Source organism: Sitophilus oryzae, unplaced genomic scaffold (assembly GCF_002938485.1).
Source record: "Sitophilus oryzae breed Bouriz unplaced genomic scaffold, Soryzae_2.0 scaffold_910_pilon_pilon, whole genome shotgun sequence".
NCBI classification, from domain to species: Eukaryota; Metazoa; Arthropoda; class Insecta; order Coleoptera; family Curculionidae; genus Sitophilus; species Sitophilus oryzae.
Genome location: NW_022147540.1, coordinates 2,244,159 through 2,268,482, shown reverse-complemented (window position 1 = coordinate 2,268,482; position 24,324 = coordinate 2,244,159). Strand labels below are relative to the sequence as shown.

The 24,324-nt window shown below is 33.5% G+C and overlaps 1 protein-coding gene across 1 annotated transcript in view; it reads right to left on the bottom strand.

The window, feature by feature from the left end:
• The window catches only part of LOC115890769 (octopamine receptor Oamb), a 163,044-nt gene that overhangs the window by 53,255 nt on the left and 85,465 nt on the right, over positions 1-24,324 (bottom strand). The window contains exon 3 of the mRNA XM_030911103.1: positions 798-1,011. Within this exon, the coding sequence (XP_030766963.1) occupies positions 798-1,011 (214 nt within the window). The remainder of the gene's footprint in view (positions 1-797; positions 1,012-24,324) is intronic.

Here is a 24,324-nt window from a genome sequence, read left to right as displayed (position 1 = left end):
TTTTTTAAAACGTAACTCGCTATGGAAAAAAAATGTTGTTTTATACACGACGATAAAATTAATTCACTCGCGATTTCATAGTTCTTGAATTAATCTTTTCGGTCGATGATAAAATACCACTTTATCGTCTTGTATAAAAAATAATTATTAACTCACTCAACTATTATTGTTTAAGCCTCGATATTGTTGACACCATTTATTTTTTAACCCATTATAGGGCTTAAGTTGAAAGCCAGCCTACTTACTTTGATGCTAAAAAGCTTTCCAACTCCACTTTGATGAAACAGTCAATACTATACAAACAGCGTACAAGTGAGACGCGCGCAGCACTAATATGAGTACAATATCTCGTACAACATGATCGAAAAAAAAACGGCGTCAGCAATGACTTTTAAATAAAGATCGCTGTCATTTTATATGTAAAATTATATGGGGAATACCATCGATCGACATTTCCAAGTCAACTGAATTCCGTCTTTTTTTTTCGATCATACGCATACGGTACAATTATATGATGAGATGTACGAAAACAGGATGATGTGGAAATTAATATTTTATAAAATTTAATGTACTGGAACAATTTTGTCAAATTTAATGATAAATTAAAAAATAAGTACTGATTTAAAGAAGGCGTCCGTTTTTCTCAAACAGACCTGATTTGTAAATTAAAAAGGAAGAAGAAAAAAAAAGTAAAAAAAAAGATAAAAAGAAAGAAAAAAAAAAAGAAAAAAGAAAGAAAAAAAAAGAGAAGAAAGAGATAAAAGGAAAAATCTTTTTTAATTTAAATAAGTACTGACCTGTTATTTTAAAGCCCTGGTTGATGGCTTGCGTGGTTCTTATCGCCGCCTTGTATATCCTCCAGTAGAAGAACAGCATGACGAACATGGGTATGTAGAAGGAGCCGAGTGCCGAATAAACCACGTAGCCGGATTCGTTGATGAGTTCGCATTTCCAGGGACAGTGCGTGGGCGTGTCCTCGGGCAGGGTCACGTTCGATTGGCCATCTTCCGACTAGAAACAAAAGTCATTTTCTTTAGAAGTTACCAATTGGAGAGAAATTGCTTAGAAGTTACACCAGAAATTTTTATTTTACTTGAATTGGTCAAAATAAGTAAAATAAAAATGCATTCTTTATAAAAAAATTTGCTTCTAAAATGGTTAGTCCCGTTTATACTTTTCCAAATTTCCACACCGTTTTAGAGAAAATTAAAAAAAAAACATGAAAATATTAAAAAACGTCTACGTAAATGTCGACATCTGTGGCGAATTCATGTCTCCAAAAAGTCTTATGTGTATTTCGCCACTGTAACGAAATTTAGAGAATAAAATGGTTATTTTTTGTAAATACGTTTTGGAAAGTATATCTCTTTCCGTCGTCAGAAGCAAAAAAAAATAAAAAGAACAAAGAAAAAAACTATTTAAAATATCTAAATGCAACTATTCGAGAACACTTTAGTTTTTTTTAAACAGATACGTCTATAAAAAACGTTGACGATCTGTTAAAATGACATTATATCAAGTCAAAATTTAAAATTAACAATTACTACCTGATAACAATTACTTAATAAGGAAAAACCAAAAAGATTCAAACTTTCTGTATGATTATTTTTCATTTCTTTTTAATTTTTACGTATGTTATGTTCTTTAAAATCAAAGAAGTGATTACCATACATTACTAACATCTACAGGTGCATGAGCAATACATTTATTTTTATTAGATTGTATTAAAAAAGTCTCTTTTATTTTTATCTTTGAGGCTATCGCTTCTTTCATTATAATTTTTGCATTGTTAAAATCTAATTCATTTTTCTCAAAATGTAAAAAAAGTTTTTCCTCTTGTAAAGACAATCTGGCGACATACTGTAGATTGTTTGGTAAAGCGATAAAAAAAACTGTAAAATTATTTATTAGCATTGCCACAAAATAAATCAATTTCGGTTTTACGGCTAGGTTATGAACTAAATTGATACGGCACTCTGCCATTTTAAAATTTAATTTTGCTTTGAAAAGGCGGACGCTCTCACAGGGGTAATTAACCTTCTATGCTGCTCGAAACTGAATTGTTTTTTTTTTGTTTAAAAATTTAACAGTTGTTCTTTCAGTAAAAAGCACTCTGAATCCGCTTTTTAACTGTATGCAGTTCAGAGTAGTGATGGGCAAAACTGTTATTTTTAGATAACAGTTGAAACTGTTATAGTTATTTATAAAAAACAGCTTAAAATAACAGCTTAAAAATAACATGTTTCTTTATTTTACTGCTAAATATCTGAAAGAGTATGAGACGCTCACCGCCAGGCGTATTAAGGCAGTTGCAAGTTGCAACAATGACGGGCTCGGTGGTAGTATTTCCAGGGTGTCAAAACATTTCTAAATATCGATTGCTATCTAAAATACCTCTCTAAAAACGGTGGTTATTTACAAATAAGCGCTGTTTACAAATTGCGATATAAAAAAAGCCAAAATTCCGCCACTCGTCTATACCTACACATTGCGATCTACCTACGCCCTGCCCCTCGATCCGCATAGATCCTGAATTGCGTAGCAGTATACAGGATGCATCTCACTCGACGGGCGAGAAGCTCTTAGTTATGATTTTACCATTTGCGGTCAAAAAATAGCAATATAAGAAAATGTGTAGTATATTCTTCATAAGTAAACCAACTACATACTAGAGTTCGAATTAATTTTACACTTAAACTAGCGTGTACCCGCGACTTCGTTCGCGTCAAAATTAATAATTTCTAATGGTGATGATAAAGCAAAACAAGAATTTCCATTGACATACAAACTGGACAAAATTTCCTCACATTTGCCAAAAATAAGCTTTCTAACGTCGAGCAGTTTAAGCAGAATCGTGGTTAATCAATTAGTCAACTTTTTGGAACACCCTGTATGATTTTTTAAAAAATTTCAAAATATGTAAAAAAAACAAAATAAATTATGCGTGTCCAGGCGTTTTCCCGAAAGACTAACCGTTTTTTAAATAACAAATTTTGTAATATTTGAGGGGCGTTTTCACCCTGTTGGAATTTGAGATTCGAGAAACCCCTCCTTATCGAACCTCAACCCCACAGTCAGTCCGTTTGCAAAAAATCAGCTTTAAACGTCCAGCAGTTTAAGCAGAATAGTGATTACTCAATGGTCATATTTTATGAAACACCCTGTATATATTTTTAAAAAATCTTAAAATATGTAAAACAACAAAATAAAAGATACGTGCTTAAGAGTTTTTCCGAAAAACTCACCGGTTTTTAAATAAAAAATATTTTAATATATGAGGGATAGTTTCACCCTCTTAGAATTCGAGTTTCGAAAAATCCCTTCTTATCGAACCTCTACACCCTAAAATCAATCTGTTTTCCATAAATCAGCATTTTACGTCAAGCGCTTTAAGCAGGATCGTGATTAATCAATGACCAGATTTTTCAAAACACCCTGTATACATTTTTAAAAAATCTTAAAATATTATTCTGAAAATTTTTCAGAATAAATAAATACCTAAATATTGAAACTTAATAAGTAAGTACTGAAACATACAGCGCCATAATATCTCGACCTCCGTCCGTTATGCTCGTAACAGGTTGAAACAGAATATATCTAAAACAACTGATGGCGTTATTCCCCAACCTGTTTCGAACCTCCATCGACAATCGACCGATGCAGCAGCGTTCCTTTCCAACACCGATTATCTCGATCGCCGCCCTGTTATGCTCGTAACAGGTTGAAAAACAACATATCTGAAATGACTGTGTCTCCAACCCGTTGCGAGCCTCCATCGACAATCGACCGATGCAGCAGCGCTCCTTTCCCACTCCTGTTATCTCCACCGCCAGGCGTTATGCCCGCAACTGTTTCAAAAAACCTGCTTCTTTTATATCCTATTATTTTTAAGCTGTTGTAAATACGACCATTGACGGTATCGACCGAAGCAGCTACGTTCGCCGCAGCGCATTTCCCACTCCGTTGTCCGTTGTCTCGCCGTCTGTATCGATGGTTGACGAAATAACATGTTTTCAATCCATACTAGTTGTTTTTTGGAATTGCTTCGAGCAGCATAGAATTTCGTGGTGATGCAGAGCGCCGACTTCGTTTTTCGTTTCACGAGCGGCCAATCTCTACGTGTCGTTATTTTATATCTGTTATTTTTTAGAAGTAGTAACGGTTGCGTTATGTTATTTATAAGTAATTGTTATAAAATAACAGATAGTTAAATAACAACCCATCACTAGTTCAGAGTATAGTTCGTATTTTGTTGGGTTTTTCTTGGAATATATCACCTTATTCCCGTTTTTTGATTTGTTTTGAAGGTTTTGATTAATATTTAATTACTGGTTTGGATCAGCATCTGGTTTGAATATATTTTGGTTTATGTAAAGTTGTATTTCAGACCAGTAATTGTACGGACATACGTAACCTTATGTAGGTCAAGATAACTGGAAATAAACCAAAATGCGACAAAGTTGGGTGACGAAACGCGACCTTCACCTGCTTCGAAGAGTTCTCTGCGTAGTGTAGAGACTGTTTTATATTTATTAGAGTCACAATATCAATCTCTATACTTTTTATAGAGTCACAAAAAAATGAAAATAATGTCACAATTTTTTTTAACAACTTTTTTTGAGGCTTAAATTTAGGACACCTTGTACAGGGTGGGTCAAATTCGACGCTTTTAAATGGAAACACCCTTTTCTATAGGAGATAGACAAAAACTAATATCGGTCTCTTGAGCTCAATTTTTGTCAAAAACATGATGGTGAAAACCGCATATCGATATCTGTTACCGTTTCGGAGTTACGGGGTGTTTTTCAAAAATATGCATTTTTAACAAATCGCTGTAACTTTTTTACTATGGAAAATTTTGTTTTTTTATGAAAACATTTCCAAAGCACATTTTTACGTAGAATTTAATGGTTTAAGTATAATTTTTTAAAATTAATAATTTAGGAATTATCAACAGAAAATTTGATTTTTTATATGGGACACCCTGTATATTTTTAATTTATTGAAAAAGAATCTAAAATTACCTTCCAAAAATATAACACACCTGATATTTTGCTCGATTCCTCTTCGAGATATAGAGTAAATAAAAATTCGCCGGCATTAAATAAGTAGGCTATGAAAGGCACCGGCTGTAATGCAAAAAATTCTAGCTGTGAGCATCAATTAAACGAAAATAATATTTGCTATGAGAGATGCAGAATTTTATAACAATTTAAAATATATTTAAAAAACATCAACACGTTTAAACTATATCTAATAACAATAAAAATAAATAGCAAACCAAGACATGAGATTTTGCTACAGGTGTTCGACATATCAACCGTCTTCTGTTATGGACAGACGGGGCAGTTTTTAAACATTTCTCGCCGAATTCATTAACTCAGTGGGGGTGAAAGAAACCCTCTCATAACTGCTAAGTATTTTTAATTCTTGTCTAGATTATACGGAAGAATAAGGAACCTTTATTCTTCCGCAAATATATCCATAAGATTAGATCCATGGGCACTAAGTCAGGCGGCCGCGACGGTCAACGGCTGGGATCTTGGTTAACTATTCAATTATTCTTGAAATTGGCTGCAAAAATTTGCTGATAACTTCAGCGTTCAGAGGCGGTGCGTCGTCTTGCTGGAAAAATATGTTTTCCAGTTCCATTAAGGGCATATCATCAATAAGGGGTCCAAAGCCTACTAGTTAAAAGTGACGAACTTTTAAAAATTCTGTATTTCGAAGGGCATTATAACAAAGTATCAAGTGTGCTATATTTTTGGAAAGGTAATTTTAAATTCTTTTTAGTTTATTAAAAATATAGTGGGTGTCCCAAATAAAAAATCAATTTTTCTGTTGATAACTCTTAAATTATTAATTTTAAAAAAATTATACTTAAACCATTAAATTCTACGTAAAAAGGTGCTTTGGAAATGTTTTTACAAAAATACAAAATTTTTAATAGCAAAACAGTTACAGCGATTTTTTAAAAATGCATATTTTCGGAAAACACCCCGTAACTCAGAAACAGTAACAGATATCGATGTGCGGTTTTCACCATTATGTTTTTGATGAAAATTGAGCTCCAGACACCGATATTAGTTTTTGTCTATCTCCTATAGGAAAGGGTGTTTCCCTTTAAAAGCGTCCAATTTGACCCACCCTGTACATTCATGATAATGTCATAAAACCTCTCCAAAAAATTGTTGTTCAATTCAGAGTTCTAAAATTACTTTTTTCTCTGTTTGAAGTATTCCGAGAAAATCTAAATCTAATTTTTCATAAAGATGCAAGGCAAATTTTAAGTCACCTCAAAGTTATAACTCAATTATAGCCCGAGAATAAGATTGGCTTCGGATAGTAAAGTTTCCTCTTAACTTTCCTGATTGGGTGTGTTAGGAATAATTTTATTTCGAGAAAAAACCGGATTTCAAAGTTAAAAAAAAGTGTGGGTTTGTATTGAGGTGATTTGAGGTATCGTGCTTTGGAAAAAAAGGAAGCAATTGGGGAAATATTGATGTTATTTTTTATCATTAACCGCCACCTCAAGGGAGGAAATGCCAAACCACCTTGAGTATATTTACATTGTAAAGCCTCTCAAATAGTGCCATTCGGACTTTGAGATAAACTGCAAGTTTCGTGTACTTGTGAAACACTGATCACAGAACATACTAAAGAAGAACGCTAACTCCCGTGTATTTTTTAGTTTCAAATTAAAAGTAGCGACATCTAGTGTGTCAAAAATAAACTAAACCTGGCAGAAAATTTGAATATACCATATTTTTTTATTTTTATGTAAGTTGTTTGAAATGTAGATACAAAACAATTAAAAACAATCAGATCTTCAGAAATCAGTATAAAAACTTATTTTCTTACATCTGATTGTCGCTGACTGGTTCGTAACTACTCTGGAAACAAGGAAAATAATCAATAAAGCATAGGTAAATTATATAAACAAAGAAGTTAAACTATTGCAGCATCAAATATTTCCATCACACATTTTACAATACAGATAAAAATCAATTCAAATTATAAGATAGGTATTATACAGAGTGTTTCAAAACAAATGCGAAAAACTTCAGGGAGCGATTCCTTGTTCAAAATAAAGGGTAGTTTGCTTCATAAACGTTGGGTCAAAAGTCAACCATTAGGGAGATATCGCGGTACAAAGATGGCGGAAAAATAATGTTTTTATTTTTTATCTTGAAAACGAAAAGAGATAGACTAATAAAATTTTATGGAAGCATTACTGTTGTGAAAGCACACTTTCTGGTAATTTTTTCACTTTTTTAAAATGAGTGGAAGGTGTTGAAATAAACTACCCCATTCATTCTTGTTAACGAAATTTAAAGAAAAATCTTATCAAACACATGCAAAAAAATTAATTTGGATAGTTTAGTTTGTTTAAAAACTTTTTTATCTCTTGTATTTTTTTGATAAAACTCACCGATTTGAAATTAAAAAATAAAATGTAAAGCATTACATGTCAGGACAAAAAACATTTTCTGATAAAGAATCTAGTGGGCTGCTGTAATTTTTTTAGGAAAAAATCTAATCGGCCGCTGTTACTTTTTAGGATGTTCCTAATATTATTTTATTTGACATTACTCTACTGCAATACGTTATTATCTAGATGATTATTATTATTGTTATTATCACTAGATTCTTATTCTAACTTCTAACTTAAAAATACGAAACTCTTGTTTAAAAAACCAAACAAGGTCTAATAAACAAAATAAACCTATCTCGAAACACTTCCGAGGGCTCAATAATAAACAAAAGAACTGTCCTTTCTTCCATTTAACATTCTGGAAGACAACAGCAAAAGTACACCAACGTGTCAGCAAAATACAAATACGAGTTAAGGTGGGTCAATCCAAAACTCTACCCTAAAAATATTCAATAATAATATCGAATCTATAAAAGATAATAACTCATCTTTACCTGTAGCTTCGAAATGGCAGCTGATTCAGATTTTGCAGCAAGATTTAAATTGCCATTTCTAAAAGCAGAATTTGCAACCGTGCCGCAAACCGGCCAAAAATAAAATGGAGTTAAAACGCAGAGAGGCGTCTTGAAAGGATCTTGACAGCGCGCGCCTCTACAGAACAGTGAAACGATAACAGGGTTGGCGACTAGGGAACGTAAAGATTACATCAAGCGTGTCAAATAAATTATCAGGCCTGAACGATACGGAATCCGATGACGATACGCCAGACATCATATATATCATATATAAAAAAGACATGTAACGAACTAAAAACGTTACAGTATCCGTTTAAAAAAAACTAAAGTGTTCTCCAATAGTCGCATTTAAATATTTTAAATAGTTTTTTTTCTTTATTCTTTGTATTTTTTTGCTTCCGACGACGGAAAGAGAACTTTCCGAAACGTTTGCCTAACGAAAAAAAAAGCATTTTTTTGTTCGTTAGGCAAATTTGTTCGGGCAAATCAGTAAACCTAACTGTTGACAGTTAGTCTCCCTTGGATTAACGCAGCAGTGTTTACAAGAACTAACTACAGACTTTTCTTGCAGTGGCATATACTAAATAGAATCTGCCACATAGGTACACGTATGTAGACATTTTTTTACAAAACAAAACAGTAAATCAGAGTAAATATTTCGATCATCTGAATGATGTTAATGAAGTGTCAAAAAACTGAATTCCTCTAGAAATATCAAATAAATTTCAATCAGTTTTTTTAATTTTTTTCATAAATATGAAGTTCCACGATTTCGTGGAACTAAAAGAATTTTTTTAAAATTAGAATTTTCTGATACCCGCTATGTGAAACAGAGCGCGCAAAAAATGTGTAAAAGCATAGCGGAATGTGTCGGCCACTATATCAATTTTCAAAAAGGCTTTGTCGGTCCGTTTGACTACGAACACGGAAGGCCGTTGATTTTTTAACAGCGTTCTGGTTCTTTGTCGCCAAATGCAGCAGCCAGCGGACTTTAATTGGGCCGAATTCAGTTGGATTAAAATGGCTTTAATTAAAATTATAAAAGTACCGCGCGGCGCGGCGTAGGTGCGAAATGGCTAATTAAGCTACCGGACTGTGCGTAATTATATTTTACCCGTTTTTCGCTCCCTTGTGCATTAATTCGAAATGTGTTAAATTCTAAAATTTGACGTACGAATTTTTAATTGAATTTAATTTGTTTTTAATTGAATTTAATTTAAATGGGTGATTTTGTTGTAAATTTATTTTTTAATGTCTATAATTAGAATGCAGAGGCTGTGCCTCAACAATAAATATGTGAAATGACGCGTTTATTAATTGATTATTTAGGGAGAGCGCCCACCAAAGTGACGTAGCATTTGACGTTGCACCTACACGGCAATAATATGGCAACAGCATTGCATGATTTATCAGGAAGCGCACATATAAGTGAACTGGCAGTAGCGTAAACGTGTCGTCCTCAGAAGACGAAGATTTTTTAGCAGTTGTAAACCTCAATCAACCTCAATCAATATGAACAAAAATTATCCAAAGAGTCTCTAATGGTTTGGTTTGGTTTCATACAGTCTCAAGGCTTTAACAAAAGCCAGTATCTGAGACGGCTCCACAGAGGCTAGCTCTCCATCCTTGACATCAGCCGTACCAAAGTTCATGGCACGAATGGTCGTCGTCTCGGCGCACTCAGTGATGAGGTGTTCAGGTGTTTTCCCATATTCCCCACAGAATCTGCATTCGCCGTTGTTTCTCAGTTTCAGCCTACTGAGGTGTTCGTTGAGGAGAGTGTCCTGTTAGAAACCCCGTGATAATCCGAAGATTGTTTTTACTTAAATCAAGGAAAACCTTTGATTTTTCTCGGTCGTAGGTTCTGAGGAACTTTTTCGAGTGTCTTAGACCGTTGGAGGACATCCATTCCAAGTTACGGTTGGAGTCTTCCAAATTCTTCAGTTCCGCTTTCAGTTGGTTTCCGCTTGGAAAACAGAACGGTTCTGGTCCAGTTAGTGGAGTGTTCGCTCCTTTTCTAGCTAGATCATCTGCTTTTACATTGCCTTCTATCCCTTGTTGAGCAGGCACCCAGAGTAGGAGGACTTTATTTTCTTTACCCAACTTGTTGAGCTTCTCTAGGCATTATTTGACCAACCTCGAATTGATGGTTACTGAGTTGATCGCGTTTAGTGCTGCATGACTATCGGATAGGATGGCAATTTCCTGTTTTCGATAGTTCCTATCTAAGATAAATTGTACACATCTTTCAATAGCGTAAATTTCTGCCTGAAGGATACTGGGGTAGGTGTCCATTGGTTCGGAGTATTTGGTTTTCGGCCTAAATACCCCTATCCCTGTCCCTGCTTTGGTTTTGGAAGCATCAGTATACCACGTTATGGTATGGTCTTTTATATGATGAGTAAGCGTTTCTTCCTTCCAGTCCTTTTTATTACTCAATACTACAGTGAGGTGTTTCTCAAAGTTGTAAATTCTTGGTATGTCATCCACTGGGAGTTGGAGAAGTGGAATTTTCTTTTTGAGGGTGTTCCAAGCCCCTGACCTAAAAATTCTCCCAGTACTGTTTCCGTCAATGACCATTCTAATCATTGTGGCATTGGCATAACTACCGACGACAATGTGCAGTGGTGTTAGGTCTAAAATGACCTCCATTGTTGCTGTTGGACATGTTCTCATGGCTCCTGTGATACAGATACATGCCAGTCTCTGTACTTTGCACAGGTTTTTCCTTGCTGTACGTTGCTCTAGTTTTGTATACCAAGCAACTGCTCCATATGTAATCATGGGTCTTACTATCATGGTATACATCCAGCGCAAAATTTTAGGGGCGCAGCCCCACCTATTTCCCGCCAGTCTTCTGCATATCATGAGAGCCTTTGTGGCTTTGCTGGTAATGTTCTTAATATGCCTGTTCCAGAGAAGTTTAATATCCAGGGTTATTCCTAGATATTTCACTTCCTGTGATGGCACTATTTCCTTTCCATCTAGATGGATTCTTTTCAAGTTTTTCAAACTTCGCTTTCTGGTGAATTGCACTACCGCGGTTTTATCTGAGTTGATACTCAACCCGACAGTCCTGCACCATCTCTCAGTGATGCGGAGTCCTCTTTGGATAATATCACACAGGGTGCCTTCATGTTTCCCCCGTGCAATCATTACTATGTCATCTGCATACCCTATGCAGTGTATTCCCGCTAGAGTTAATTCTTCCAGTAGTTCATCCACTACTAAGCTCCACAGTAGGGGAGGTCACTCCAGCTTGAGTTCCTTGCGTTGTTTTAACAACTACAGTCCTGCACCATCTCTCAGTGATGGAGTCCTCTTTGGATAATATCACACAGGGTGCCTTCATGTTTCCCCCGTGCAATCATGACTATGTCATCTGCATACCCTATGCAGTGTATTCCCGCTAGAGTTAATTCTTCCAGTAGTTCATCCACTACCAAGCTCCACAGTAGGGGGGAGGTCACTCCACCTTGTGGAGTTCCTTGCGTTGTTTTAACAACTACAGTTTTGGTACCTATCTCAGCTTCTGCTGTTCGTGTTGAGAGCATTTCCCAAAACCAGCGAATTATCGTATTGTTCACCCCTCTTGTTTCAAGAGATCGCTTGACCACCTTGTGAGGTATATTGTACACTAAGGAAAACAATCAGCCGAACAAAAGAATACGAACTTCCACTAGCCGTAGTCTTTATAGGCTTTGAGAAAGAAGGCTTTCAACTCGATATATCCTAAGGCAATAATAGAAGCCCTAGCGAAACAAGGTATTATAGTAACACTCGCCAATATATACAAAGAAGTCAAAGCAAGAGTAATGCTATATAAAACAACACCAGAGTTCCCAACTTGCAAAAATTTCGACAGAAAGTCGTGATATTTCCAAAGCTATTTACAGCAATACTAGAAGAAATCTTCCGTCAAATAGACTGGACCAAGAAAGGATTTAAAATTGATGTAGAATATCTTAACCATCTAAGATTCGCTGATGACATAGTCCTAATTGCCAATATTCTTGAAGAACTACAAGCACAAATTAACGAACTAAATACAGCCAGCAATAAAGTGGGTCTAAAAATGAATTTAGCAAAAACTAAAGTAATGTACAACGAACTAATAAACAGAAAAGACATTCTAATAAATAACACAACACTGGAAATAGTAGAAGAATATATGTATTTGGGACAACTAATACACAGCTCGGGATCTCTACTACCACAAATCGACAGGATAATTAAGTTAGCATGGAGTACTTATAGAAGAAACTCAATCATATTCAAATTAAGACTGCAACTTTATCTAAAGAACAAAACATCGACCAATGTGTTCTACGAGTCATGACCTATGCATGCAAAATCTGGACATTTAAAACGAACATTATAAATAAACTGCAGCTCGCACAATGCTCAATGGAAGGAAATATGCTGAAAATAACCAAGAAAGACCGTGAAAGAATAGAGTGGATACGACAAAAGATCAAGGTAATAGATGTCATCCACAGAATCAAATCCCTCTACAATTAGTAGAAACACTGCAGTTGACAAGCGATAATTTGGTAGTTGCTATTGACACACTTAGACAAAGATATGATAATCAACTCTCTATAATATTTGCCCATATTAAAAATTTAGTTGAGATCCCCACTTTAACAAAGGTCACCGCTCATACTCTTCGAGAATTTATTGTGCGTATTAGACAGAATGTAGATTCTTTGAAACATCAAAGCATCCCTGTACAACAATGGGATTTAATTTTAATATACATCTTCTCTCAACGTTTAGACTTTGGCACTCGAAAGGTACTCTCTAAAAGGTATCTCTGAAAGAGGCTCTCAAATGTCTTCGGCTTCTCCACCTATTTTGCCAAAGTTAGAAGATTTTCTAAACTTTTTAGAAAAGCGCTGTACGGTTTTGGAAGATCTCTCGGAAACTCCGTCGAAAATATCTCCTCCAGTAGTTAAAGGAACCATAAGTGGTTCTGGTAATAGGTTTAAAAAAATTTCCCACTATGCACATGGAAATCAGCAAAGGGAATTTTCTCGCTCCTATAATGAAAATACCCCGCATTATTCTAATTCTCCTCGCTCTTCGTTAAATATCAAGAAATGTATATACTGTAAACTCCCCGATCATAGATTGTATACTTGTTTAAAATTTAAACATTTGCCTTTGAATCAAAAAATGGATTTTGTTAGGCAGAACAGTCTTTGTTTTAACTGTTTAGGTTCAAAACATCAAGTACAGGATTGTACGTCTCAATTGTGCTCCATATGTAACAAGAAACATCACTCACTTTTACATTCATCAAGTCCTTCAGAGTCAAGGTATTCTCCTCAAACAAGAACTCCAAATTGGCGAAATAATGATCAATCTCAAAGATCTCAATATCACAATAGTGATAGAAATTACTCATACAGGTCAAATTTCGCGCCATCTGATGGACGCTCAAGGGATAATAATACACGTGAAAGTAGCCCTCCGCGTAACGAAGCAGCTTCAAACAATGAGGGTATAGTTAAAAGCACTCCCAGCCACACTCAGGTCAGTGAACCTATTGCTACTAGTCATAGAACTCTATCAGTATTTTCCTCCAATGACAGTGAAGTTTTGTTAGGCACAACTCTTGTTAATATCTCAGATTGCGACGGCAATTTAATAACTGCAAAGGCGATATTAGACCCTGGTAGCACTATTTCAATAATCACCGAATCTCTTGTAAAAAGGTTAAAACACATTCCTGAGAGACAGCATGTTGAAATTGTAGGCGTTGGTGGCAACGTCAGAAATGCTCATAATGCCGTGCGTTTAAAAGTAAAATCTACACTAGAAAGGAATTTTTCTCTCTTGGTAAACTTCAGCATTCTAGAAAAAATCACTGAAAACTGCCCTCAGTTTAGAATTGATGAAAGAAAGTTGGCAATTCCTGATCGAATCCCTCTCGCTGATCCTAGTTTTAGCAAACCCTCTAAGATAGATATTTTATTAGGAGCCGATGTGTATTACAAGATTCTCTTAGGAAACATAATAAAAATAAATGATGATTTTCTCTCACTAGTGGATACTCACTTTGGTTACGTCCTCTCGGGCCTGATCCCCTCTCATATTGTTAGCACGAATTTTAATCCCACCTTGAACCCAAAAAAATGTTTATTCCTGCAATCAAATGCAGAGACCCCTCTAGATCTTCTGTTGGATAGATTTTGGTCAATAGAAGAAGTTAAGCCCCTAGAATTTTTACCCAAAAAGGGCATTTTTTACGACCCGATAATTTTTGTAGTTCTGTGAAACAGATGGCCCCAAATAGACAGTACTAAAACATTTGCGGTTCAAATCGATTTTGAACAAGATGTCATCCACAGAATCAAATCCCTCAAGTGGCAAAAGGCAGGACACCTGGCAAGAAGGACAGACAACAGATGGACAACAAAAATTACAGCATGGTACCCACGAGGAATCAAGAGATCTAGAGGAAGACCAAACTTGAAATGGGGCAACGATATTAGGAAATGAGCAGGGATAACTTGGGCCGGCATAGCCAACAATAGACAATAATGGGCCCATCTACCAATGTATCTAAATATGTGATAGAGGCTACACCATAATTGGAAATGGTTGAATAAGCTGAAAATGATGGTGGTGATCTAATAATTTTGCTTTATAGTTTATGAATTACTGCTAGTCAAAGTTCTTTAATGTCGACAGTGACTCACTGAGCTCACTGATCATCAAAATTCTAGGTACTAAGTAATAACCATAAAAATAAGTTATAAATTATATTCTCATTGTCGTTATTTCATGCTCTAGAAAAATATTTTTGCAGTTAAGTCATTTAAAACAAAAAAAAAATAAATATAATTAACAAAAAATACTTAGACACGAAGGAAATATTCACTTTATATTCCTCTTATAAAAAACTGTATTCATACATATTCGAAGTCGTACACAATCGAGAAAATCCAAAATAAATTCCATTTATTCCTCCCTATAAAACAAATCTGGAGAATTGAAAGCAAACAAAAGCATTTGATTCGTTTTAACGCAAAAGATTTGTTCAAAAAGCTTTTATTGACATAAACCTTTTGACTTTGTAAGCGATATGTTTTATTCGGCTCTATATTAACTTTGTATTATATGAAATATAATGATATTTTAATATATTTTTTGTTCCGGTCCATGTATATTTATTCCGTTATATATTTTATTTTCTTTGGTGTAATTGAGTTTTTTGATTATAAAATTTAGGTTTTGTTAACTTGTTGTCAAATACATTGTATATGACACAACTGGCAAAGGAATACGATAGGAAGTCGCGATATCCCCAAAGCTGTTTACAGCAATTCTAGAAGAAATCTTCCGTCAACTGGACTATAATATCTTAAACATTCGCTGATGACATATTCCTACTTGGCAATAGTCCTGAAGCGAACTAAACCTAATGAACTAAATAAGCCAGCTATGAAGTATATGTCTCAAAATGAATTTAGCAAAAACTAAAGTAATATAAAATGAAGCAGTAGAACTAATACAGAGCTCAGGTTCTGTTACTACCAGATATCAACAGAAGAATTAAGTTGGCATAGAGTACATAATATGGAAGAAACCCGATCATATTCAGATCTACAGAATGCCACTTTATCTAAAAAAGAAAACATTGGGTCGATGTGAATACTGGACACTTAAAACGGACATTATAAGGAAACTGAACAATGCAATGGAACGAAATATGCTGGAAATAACCAAAAAAACACCGTAAAAGAATAGAGTGGATACGACAAAAGACACAGGACAATATATGAGGGGTTCAGAAGTGAACTGGATCAAGTCCTGGAAGATAATTATAGAGAAAATGAAAGTTAAAATTTTTTAATGTTACTTAATTAAAATAAAACAAGCTGGAGAAGAAAACTTGACACAATGCTTTAGTATATTTTAAATTTTATAACTGCACACTAAAGTAACTCAAAATACAACTGTGGTCATTTTTAAGAATGATTGTATATACTTTTTTGGACTTTTTTATCTCATCGGTACATTCTTCTTCGTCATTAAGGGATTTGTGGACTTCACACTGTCTATTAATAGGGTTTTCTTCGATTTTTATAAAATTTATGGTATATAGGCGGGATAAAGGGAAGAAGATCTTTCATGTGTTGCCTTTTAGCGTGTGTTGCGTTACGTCTATATGAAATGATAAGATTTTTCTTCCTCGTGCAGTTTTATTCAGATGAACATGTCAGATATCTAAGCATTTGTAAGAAAAACAGCCTAACTTATTAATGTAGTAATAATGAAAATAATGATAAATCAAACTATACTTTCCGACTCGATAGAACACAAATTAAAATTTGTAGACAAAGGTAAAGTAAACAAACAAAAGAGAATACAAAACAAGTATACAAATTACATTGTCAGTCTTATTGTTTAAAATAAACATTTATAAATGTTTACAATGTCAAGGAATAAAAAAATAAAAATAGAATTCAAAAATATTTAGTAAGTTTATAGTAAATATAGTAAAAGCAAATATTAGACCAGTGTTTACAAGATCAAATTCGATTATCAAAATATAAGTCATTTAAGGCGTTGAAAGCCTTGTCTAGTAAATAATAATTCAATGCTTTGCGAAATGAAGAAAATGATGTTATGGATTTGATTTCAAATGGCAGGTGATTGTGCATTTTTTTCGAGTTGTATAATATTGAACTTTTAACTAACTCTGAGCGTGGGGTAGGTAAATAAAGATCTTACTCCGCGTTCCTGAGTGGATAAGTATGAGATGGTCTTTCTTGAGAAGCTGATACATGCTTACGTATTAGGAAAACGGATTCAAATATAAATAAGGAAGGAAGAGGTAATATTTTTAATTTTTTAAAAAAGTCCTGGCAATGAGTTCTGCTGTTTAGTCCCAGTGAATATCAAACAGCTCTCTTCTGGAGCTTGAAAATGCGGTCAAATTGAGTTGCACAACACGTACCCCAGAATGGAAAAAACTTAGAAACAGATCTTAATGCAAAGCTTAATTTTTTCGACAAAGCGTCGATATGCATGTCCCATTTTAGAGAATTATCTACAACAAGGCCTAAGAATTTTAGGGCTGCATACGGAAAAAATCATTTCTATATTCAAGAACAATCATACACTTAAAATTTTACACTTTCTTTAAGGATAGTATTCTTTCCATGAGTACAACAAATATTTGGAACTAGTTTACTTTTACACTTGCTTAAAATATAGTTATAGTCACTTTAAGTAATTTTGAATCTAAAAAAAGAATAAAATGACTTATATTTAAGAAAAACTTATATTACTATCAAGTGAATAAATCCTGTAGCAACGAAGAAACTATTATTAAATGAAGTATAAATGATTTTATATAATAATAAGTAGTATTCTTAACTTTTTTAAAACTTTTACTTGAAATCGGTGTATTAAGACTTTAAATAAGTATATTATTCTCGGCGCGAGAATAACACCCCATTTCCAAGAGCTACTATTCTTATATTAAGTGACCATCCCCAACAGCAACAACGCAATAGTGCATTCCTGATTCCTATCTTCATTTGGTTTCTGTTTCTCCTCTGTGACACGAGACGGGCCGGGTACTTTATATAAAGTTTTTTTGTTATCGTTTGTGCTTGTGATATGTTAAAATGGAGGACCTTCTTCAGGCATGAGAGATGACGGATTTGATCCCAAAATTTCAAGGTAATTTTAGCAATAATCCTACATTATTTGATGACATTGGTTTGAGATTAGGGAGACTCCATTTTAATATGCATTATTTCTTATACATTGGTGGTAAACTAGGTATGTACGCGTTTGGAATTATTCAATTATGTTTTAACAATGTTTATTATCGTTTCTCGTTTTCAATTAGCGATGCCGCTGTTCAATATCTACCTATATTGGAAAATTACATAGTTTTATTGTATTTTCTTATTACGAAAAGCATATGATTTGGTGGGTGATGTTTGGCTAATCTAATTTAAAAAGTATTAGCCATATTCGGGGTTATTCTGGTGATATTTCAATATTCATTTTAATTTAAACTCCCCCTAACCTCCAACCAATGTCATCAAATAAAGTAGGATTTTTGCTAAACTTACCTTGAAATTTTGGGATCAAATCGTCATCTCCCATGCCTGAAGAAGGTCCTCTATTTTACATATCCCAGGCACAAACGATAACAAAAAAACTTTATAATTTTATAAACTACCTAGTCGACGCGTCTAGTAACTAACCTAAAAGTAAGAAGAGGCTTTATTTTATAGTAGGTGATATTACACTTGAATAAAGTAATTATTACAACAAATTATTTCTGTACTTAATGCAATAATTTGCTAATTTACAAATAAGTATTATTAGTACTCGAAACAAGATTTTATCTCGAATTGTCTGGAGTGTAGTTATAATCTTAATTTCAATACTAGATAAATCTTAAATAAAAGATAAATTTTCTTAGCTGCTAAGGATAAGGTTTTCTTGAAAAGAAGTATAACTAGATTTGCGGAATGGGGAAACTAGCATATCGTTGGTTCAAGATTAATAATCTTTAAGCCAGTTTAGCTTTTTTTCCGTGCAAGCAAGTTTTTATACGACAAAGCTTTAGTTTTAGAAATGTTGAGACTCAGGAGGTTCGAATGTATGAGTTCAGAGCTTTAGATAATTACGTGAAATATTTTCCCTTTCGACGGCAAAAAATAAAGAAATAATATTTTTCTCTTTAAGACCACCTACGCTCACAAGATCGGAATCAAACTATTTCACAGTTGACAGGAAAATTCCATTTTTTGATACGTCAGAGACAGCGCACCGCCTTGATTCCCGAAAATAGAAGACATGCCGGTGCTTCCGTTATGCCGACGCGATATTTTCCCCTTTGTTGGGTGTATTTTCCTGCAAATTTCGCTGGAAAATCCGTCGCCGGTAAGATTTTCCACTCCGTCACAGAAATTCCGCGCTTTATCCGATAGATCTAGTTTTTTTCGGTCTCCTATTGCATGTGGCGATGCTAGATTAAAAGGCTTTCATGCTAAATTGGAAAAATCTGGGAGGGTATTGTCGTGTATTTTGTGAGCGTAGTGAAATACGTGGGGATGTAGATAATTGTATTAAATTTCATAGAACATGAGCGTAAAATTCTAAAAGGATTGATGGAACTTTCATTTTTAGGGCGTCGTGTTATCATTTTACCTAAAACCGCAACTCTATAGTCTATCTAACGACAAGATCCGTGACAGTGATAGATGTGTCTGTCATTTTATTTTCAAAGTAGTTTATTTTATTTTACAAAGAAATAAGTTGGTACAATTGGAACGCATAGCAGAGAATTAATATCACGGGGGTGTCACTTGTATGGGAACACAGGCAACAGTCAAATTTAAACGTGCCAGGACAAACGATAAAGAAATCAACATCTGCCAGGCATTGGCTTTCTTTGTCATTCGCATTGCTTAAATCATGACACTGCGGCCATTTTGCCAACAAAGAAGCTGGCCGTCTGTCCTGGCAAGTGATTTAAAACAATTTTGCTTTTTTACAATATTAAATTACCATTTGGATGTATTTAATGCGATTATTCAGTTAACTGGTAAGTCAGAAATTACACACAAATACTTTATTCGTAAATACAACTAAGATGTAAACGTATTTTTGTATTTTTAGATTTCAACTTTTGCAAAGACCCGCCGATAGAACTTGCCTGGCAGCGTACCTGTTTAACTAAACGTATTATTTCCTGATAATAATATCAAAACACGTAAGTACCTCTATAATTTATGATGAAAAATGATTTTGATTATGTTTTATGTTATTTAAATTCTTTCTAACCTCAAATAATAGTAAGATCCTTGTTTATATCGCACAGCCCCTTCAAAACTGTATTGTCTTCAAAAAATGTTAACAAAACAAACAATTATTACAAAAACAATATCCTTTTAATCTGATTTATACCTCAGAAGGATGCCAGTAAAATTTTATTAAATCAACGTTATATTATTTGGCTATTAATATGCAAAAAGGAGCATAATGCCTTAACTTAAATTTTCTTTTACTTCTCTTGACAATGTCTTTATATTCTCTATTTTGAGTTAGTAAACTTTTGAACGGGATGTGCGATATATAAAATACATAATATATCCAAGGGTATAATCTGATAAAAGTATTTTTTGATGCATTTTTTGGTTGTTTATGCACGTTGGCCTGGTTTTTGTTTTATTCAGCTTATATTTATTTGGTATAATAGTTTTTTTTGCCTTTGGAATGGCATGCATTGAGGCTAGATAGTATTTGATTAGATCATTAAAGGAATTTAAATTAGCACATATTTTTTGTGATATTAGTGTGTTATGATACAACTACTAGGTAGTTGTATCATAGTGCCTTATGCATGTTATTTACCTATTATATACCTATGTATTATCAGTAAATAGATGATAACATACTACTAAAATGTATTTTTGATAGTATGTTTATCTTTCCAATTCACTAGTTATTTGCAAAATGTATTTTGAACTAATTTAAGTCATTAATTGATCATCTGTCTTTTTCAGATTCCGGGATATTCTTTTTCATTGTTAAAAAAAAATATATATATTTCAATATTATTGTAATATAAATCCTAGCTCTAAAAAATAAATGATATTGTTTACTAAATGTGTAATTTATTTACTATGAATTTTCTCTGAAAATAATAAGTCTTTAATAATATCATTGATTTGCTGTGTAAAGTTAATACACGTATTTTTTAATACTTTAAATTATATTAAAGTAATAAAAAATATGTTTATTAACTTTAAACAGTAAATCAGTGATACTTATAAAAATATTTTTTTAAAAATTTCCCCTCTTTTGAGCCCCGCCCCTCCAATTCCCCTCAATTTAGCTAGTACTGCCAGGCTACACCAGGTGGCGTCTGTTTTCATTTTTTAACATGAAGTTAGGATTTCTTTAATGTACCTATTCTCTGATTAATATATTTAAAATTTGAGTGACAAGTGATTACTTCAACTGGCAAACTGTCTCTGGCGGTCTCTGGGCACCGAATATTAACTGTAAACTATGGTCTGGGTCAATGCTTAATTTTCCCTCGAGTTTTCCTCCACTTCATTTTAAGAAACGCGAAACACAGGTAATAACACAGTCCGAAATGCAAAATATTTATCATTTCTATTTGGCATAATTTGACACAAAATTATAACCTATAATTTGGCAAGAGTTTGACAACTCCCAAAAATCTTAAGTCGGGTTCATACGCATTGGCGTCCATTTGTCGTTCATCATTCCGTAAAATCAATAATATTGAAATATGATCTTAAATAAATATGATTTAAAAATGGCTGGGTTTGGTTGCTCGCGCTTTGGATACCGCTCAAAATATAAATCAGCTGCCATTTGCTTATATTTGTTAGACTCAATATAACATTATAACATATATTATATTTCTCAATAGTTTCAAATTTACACTTTTTTTTATTATTTAAAATACACACACTTCAATCTGTTGAAATGAAATGTCCCGCATCCATCAAAGGTATGTTCCGATCACCATGACAACCGTTTACTTTGTTACTCGGCGCGGCCTGCTATCTACTAAGTGGATATTTTAAGAAAAATTTGAAATGTTGAGGTTAATAGTGAAAATAAATATAGAGTGTTATATATTTTCGAGAAGCCCATGCCACGCTGAATAAGAAAATTTAAAAATATACAGGGGGTTCTATTTAAAAAAACATAAGTTTAGTTAATATCTCAAAAAATTGACAACGCCACTGCATTCTACACAGAAAAGTGCCTTTAGAATGTATAATTCATTTTTCCGTGGTTGGTTGAAATAAATAAAGTATCGAACATCTTCAAAAAGTACTAAATTTGAGAATCCCCCTGTAGCTTCGAAACCGATCAAGATAGCCACAATCCCTTTGCGCCATTGTAATTTTTTCAAAAAAAAAGAACCCGAGACTGCAGTATCAAGATTTGAATATTTCTTACGGTTTCCTAGATACCCTATAGAAACAACCAAAATGGTCCACCCTGTACAGTAAAACTTGCTTATTTATATCTATTATTTATCTGAGAATGTTTTTATTTGTAGAAACCTATTATTAAGCATTATTCATCAATTTAAATACAAATAGAAAATGTTTAATAATTAAATTATTATAGTTTTTATTGAATGGCATTTAATTACTTTAAACTATAGGTAGCATATACTAAATTAAACAATTTTTTTGACTTAGTTATAACTTTATATTGCTTTGTAATGAAGTGTAAAGTCGTAATACTTGTAGTTACACGGTAATTATTTTTAATATCCCTGAATTCCACAAATAATAAATACATATACGTTAATTTCTCATATTTATTTTAAAAACACTACGATATCTAGGATTTTTATTTCTCTTTATACTAGTATTAAATATTATAGTAAGGGCTGGCAAAAGTTAGTCTTGGGTCGAGATTTCCGTATGTAAGAAGAGTACAATGCGTTTATAATGTATTGAACAAAGAGAGGACAGTAAACACGTTGCCAAACGTATGAAATAAACCGAGAAACTGTGCACATCGCTAAGAGACGTGGAAGGGGATATAGCAGATTTGTCGCAGTTGACCGGTCGACCCAATCAATACCTCTATTATTAACGAGTCGTTGTAATTTTCCCTATAGCTTGAAGTTTTTTAAGTGCAAGCTAGAAACACTTGCATTTTTGGTAAAAATAAGTGGAATTGAGTGGGTGTTCGATAGTGGTCGCGTTATTAGAACTCGGAATTCAAAAATCGATATCTCGAAATCTATTAGAAATAATAGATTGTAGTTTTTTCAAGAACATTGTTAATATTTCTGCTGCATTTTCTTTGTACAGTATGTGAAAATCTTTATCAATAAAAAAATTACACGATTGCTGAAAATTGCTATGCTCTAAAAGTAAATGGATGGATTGTTTACAATTTTTGAATGGAAATAAAAAATCGGTAAAAAAACTTTTAAGTTAAACGGTTTTATCTTATGTGCACTGAAAACTAGAAAATAATAATAACAATTAGGTATTTTGAACTTCTAGTTCAGAAATATTTTAGTACTAGGCAGAATAGCTTTTAGGCATATTAGACTAAAATAAAAACGTGGGGCCCATTAACTATTGCTGTAATACTTTCTTCTATACTAAGTGTGGATTGCATCGACTTACTATAATCGTAACTGGAGATTTTGACAATCAATAACCAGCCGTGGCGGCTTCACCAGCGAACGCCGAGCTCATGATCTACCAAAGTATAAAGATATGCTTTGCCATAGGTAGGATTTCAGAGGGGCCCCACGTTTTTATGTTAGTCTAATATGCCTAAAAGCTATTATATATTATTATACTCATATATAACTATATACTTATTATATAAGTACTGCCTAGTACTAAAATATTTCTGAACTAGAAGTTCAAAATACCTAATTGTTATTATAATTTTCTAGTTTTCAGTGCACATAAGATAAAACCGTTTAACTTAAAAGTTTTTTACCGATTTTTTATTTTCTAGTTTTTAGTATTTAACGGAAATGCCTACCGAATATTCCTCATTCTATTTAATTTATTTAGTGCATCATTATTACATGTTTTTTTACCTGATAATTTATTACAACCTAATTCCTCAATACATAGCCCTTCGAGAGACTTGACTCGACTTAGAGGCACGTAGGCTTGCCCAGATGGTACATCTGTTTCGTACATTTGGGTTCGACGGAACTGAGGCCAAACAATTTCTATAATGTGGGCTATAGCACCATTTACCAATCCTTTTGTAACGTCAATGTTGGACCGCAACATTTTCTCAAATTCATCACCTATTTTTTTTTATCTGTCCTTCTAACGTCACAAAATCTTGGACACAACTGTTCTGGACACGACTACTCATGCCCTCACCTAACACGCCATTTTGTAACGACGTCCATCTTGGATTTTAAATTTTGTCATAATCACAGTATTCTACTAGTGTAGCCCTTTCATTTGATACCCATATTGAGGGGGTTGTTGAAAAATATGAAATCCGCCATTTTGTACCGGCGGCCATCTTAGATTTACAAGGTTATTGATATTACTATATTGTATTGTCATCGGAGCTAAAGGTGTGTACCAAATTTCAGATCAATCTGACAACAGGAAGGTACTTAAATTTCAATTTCTAATTTTGACCCAAACAAATAAATAAATACCGTACGGGTCGAGCTAAATAAAACCGTTTAAAAAGAACCTTATCGAATTTTTCTTATGTAAACATATTGTAAAATATCCGATCTTGAAAATAAAAAAAAGTTTCAATATCTAAAGTGGTTCTTGAGTTATAGCCTGTTATGTGTTAAAAAGTTGAGTTTTTAAATTATCGCGATTA